General features: G+C 41.0%; 1 protein-coding gene across 1 annotated transcript in view; it reads left to right on the top strand.

Annotated features, from left to right (window-relative positions):
• The window catches only part of Dpy19l2 (dpy-19 like 2), a 129103-nt gene that overhangs the window by 13125 nt on the left and 111974 nt on the right, over window positions 1-4004 (top strand). Inside the window, exon 4 of the mRNA XM_021171758.1 lies at window positions 2325-2462. Within this exon, the coding sequence (XP_021027417.1) occupies window positions 2325-2462 (138 nt within the window). The remainder of the gene's footprint in view (window positions 1-2324; window positions 2463-4004) is intronic.

Raw genomic sequence — 4004 nt, 5'->3', positions numbered from 1 at the left:
ACTCACTGATGAGTGAATATTAGCCCAGAAGTTCAGAATACCCAAGATATAATTTGCAAAACACATGAAACTCCAGAAGAAGGAAGACCAAATTGTGGATACTGAATTCTTTCTTAGAATGAGGAACAAAATACCTATGGAAGGAGTTACAAAGACAAAGTCCAGAGCAAAGACTAAAGTAATGACCATCTATTGACTGCCCCACCTTGGGATCCATCCCATAAATAACCACAAAACACAGACACTATTGCTGATGCCAACAAGATTTTACTGATAGGAGGCTGATATAGCTGTCTCTTGAGAGGCTCTGCCAGTGCCTGGCAAATACAGAAGTGGATGCTCACTGCCATCTATTGGACAGAGCACAGGTTTCCAAATGAAGGAGCTAGAGAAAGTATCCAAGGAGCTGAAGGGGTTCTTAGCCCAATAGGAGTAACTACAATATGAACTAACTAGTACCCCCAGAGCTCCCCGGGATTAAACCACCAATCAAAGAAAACACATGGTGGGACTCATAGCTCTACCTGCATATATAGCAGAGGATGGCCTAGTAGGCCATCAATGGGAAGGGAGGCCCTTGGTCCTGTGAAAATTCTATGCCCCAGTATAGGGGAATGCCAGGGCCAGGCAGCAGGAGTGGGAGGTTTGGGGATCAGGGGGCGAGGAGGGAGTGGATAGGGGATTTTCGGAGGGGAAACTAGGAAAGGGATTAACATTTGAAATGTAAATAATGAAAACATCTACTAAAAAAAAAAAAGTACCGTGGGACAAGATGGTAGAAATTTAACAGGAATTGAAATGAATTTTGGTGCAATTCATTATTTTTATGTGCTTACTGTGTGTGCTTGTCTGTACACTCCAAGCCTTGGTCACTGCCTTTCATTTCCTTCTCATAATCCTCTTGAAGCACTTGCATTCAGGGTTTGAACATATTATTAATGTTTATATGGCCTTTGAATATTTCAAAGGTATTTCCAAGGATGACATAAACCTACCATTAAATAAGCGCATGGCTGTGGCCAGCAAGGCTTTGATGACAGGCACAGGATGCAGACAGTAGCTATGTGGGTTATTTCTTTGATGACTGGCCAGGTGCCTCTGATCTCAGTCACAAATCATGTCAGACTTACCAGGCTGTGGTGTGATGAAGGGAAAAGTGAGTGGAAGAATATGCCATAAAAACAATAGCTTGCTATTAACCAAAATCATTTTATATTGTTTCCCTAAGTATAGACATTGACATATTAGGTATCTTTCAATTGTTGTATTGCTGAGTGACCCTCATGAGGTGAAAAAGGAAAATCTAAAATGTACCGAAATGGCTCATTAGAAAGCAGCCTGAATTCGGAAGCCCGGAGTGTTGTTTAACATATCAACCCGAAAGCAGGCTGATGAAGCAGGAAGGAATGTAGAGTTTTTAGTCTTACTGTAGCTTGCATGGCATCTTTGGTTGATAGCCCCTGGAGGCCTATTCTCAAGGCAACCTGAGGAGCAGTGGGTCTAGAAAAGAGGGGATTGGTGGGAGTATGGTGGGGAACCTGGGAGGAGTGGTGGAAGAGGATGGTGTGGTCCGGATGTACTGTATGAGAGAAGGATAAATAAAAAGAAAACAGAAAAGTTGTTTTTAATTTTTCTTTTTGAAGAATAGGACACTTGATTTTCTCCTGTAAAACTGTGGCACTTTGGTTTTTATTTGAAACTAGAAAATTTATAATGAAAAGAATGTGAAGTAGCACAGTCTCTAGGAACCCTCCAGTTTTATGTTGAAAGCCCCTACTGATCTAAGGAGGCTACTGTTCCCTGTGCTGGGTTTACCACACCAGGGTGAGCTCTTTGCAGCACAGCCTTTATGAGCAACAGCAGAAGTCAGTTCAGTCCCCAGGTATAGATATTAAGTAACCTGGGCCAGTCCCCTGATTCTGATGAGCACGTGTTACACCTTAGCCGAGCAGCCATTCCTCTCTTAATGCAGGGCTGCACTATGGTATGGAGACGCCCCTGTTTCTGATAGAATTCATTATATGCCAATGTCTAAGCATATGGAGAAAATGTTAGATTTGGTCAAGTTAAAAGTCCATCTGAGTCACACTTTAAAGCACCCTCAGTACTACATACCACCATCCATCTAATCTGAAGAATCTCAGACCTTCAGAAAACTAGGAAGAATTGTTTATAGTTTTGAGAATGTTAATAGCAAGGAGTCATTAAGAAGTCTTTTTAGGGAACAATTTCTTATTTTTTTATTACATAAGAAAGATATTCTTAAAAAGAGAGTGAATAATTTAAGGTTTATTGACATTAACAATGTGTGTCTTTCTTTAAAGGGACTTTATTATTCCTACTTCAAGACCATTATCGAAGCACCTTCGTTTCTGGAAGGACTGTGGATGATCATGAATGACAGGCTAACTGAGTATCCCCTGGTAATCAACACAGTGAAACGCTTCCATCTTTACCCAGAGGTGAGGAATCTTTACAAAACAAGTACTAACAGACTTATAAAAAATGGTAAATGTAAGGACATCAGAGGGGAGAAAGAGAGGGGATGTCTTAGACTTATTAATTATAGATGTTTTAAAAATTTGATCACACCATAAAATGTTCCTCTCCTCATGTGATGTTGGAGAGAACACCTTAGTGTGGAAATAATAACAGAGGGAGCAAATGGGACACCTGCATCCAGGACTCTGCTGTGGCCAGTCTCTTGGCTTTGAGGCCACAGGGAGTCATGGAGACCATGTGAAGGGGCAGAGAGAGTGGGAAAAGCCAAAGTAAGATTTATTTGGTAACATATGAATCAGAAATCCTTGAATGTTTAATGTTTACTTTTACAAAGTCTGGTTTTTAATGGGAGTCTAGAAATTTGAAAAACAACAAAAAATATTAGGAAGCTTAATTTGTGATTATTTTTTATTGAAAAATAGTTTTTCATGTAATATGCTCTGATCACTGTTTCTCCTTCCCCAAGTCCTCCTAAATACTCCCCACAGACACAACTCTGCATCTTCTTTCTTGCTCTTTGAAAAACAATCAAACAAAAACCAAGCAAACTAGAATAAACAAACAAACAAACAAACAAAGTAATGGGAGACAAAATGTCTACAAAAAACCCACAGAGTGTATTTTGTGTTGGCCATCTACTTCTTGGGTATGAGACTTACCTTTAAATGTGGTTAATATTCTTACTGAGATTCAGTTGGATCTGGTTGATAGGTGACATGGGTAGACAGGACTATTGGTTGTTTCCCTCCTTTATGTACTTGCCTGGCAGCTACTGGTACCATGGAAGTTGGTCCTCAGGGAGGAGAAACTCGGGTGAGTTCTAGTTCAGGGGCCTGGATTTGAAGTGCATGGTGCATGGTGTCTTGAGACCAGGGGCAACCAATAGCAGAAGCAATAGCCTGTATGTTTCGGGAGTCTCGTGGACAACACTGACCAGCACCTCAAAGAAGGACTTCTCATGCCTGGTATTTAATTGGCTTAGGTGGACTTTGGCTCCTGGAAAAAGTGTTTTCAGCCCAGACAGAAAAATTTCATCTGAACTATATATGTGTATTTATGTGTCAGTTTACATGTATTATAATTATTTTAAGGTAGGTGGTTAGTCAAGTGATTTCTCATGACTTTTTCAGATATCCTTACTGTTGTTTTCTTTCTTTCTTTCTTTTAATTAGACATTTTCTTCATTTACATTTCAATGCTATCCCAAATCTTCCCTATACCCTCCCCCTGCCTTGCTCCCCAACCTACCCACTCCTACTTCCTGACCCTCACATTCCCCTGTACCCGGGCATATAATCTTCGCAAGACCAAGGACCTCTCCTTCCACTGATGGCCTAAGGCCATTCTCTGGTACATTTGCAACTAGAGATAGATGCTCTGGGGGCGGGGGTTACTGGTTAGTTCAATGGAGGAGTGTTCCTCTTTCTCCACATCCTCGCCAGCATCTGCTGTCACCTGAATTTTTGATCTTAGCCATTCTGACTGGTGTGAGGTGGAATCTC

This window comes from Mus caroli, chromosome 9 (genome assembly GCF_900094665.2).
Source record: "Mus caroli chromosome 9, CAROLI_EIJ_v1.1, whole genome shotgun sequence".
NCBI classification, from domain to species: Eukaryota; Metazoa; Chordata; class Mammalia; order Rodentia; family Muridae; genus Mus; species Mus caroli.
Note: the sequence above shows the minus strand (reverse complement) of the source record. Positions and strands in the feature narration are given on the sequence as shown.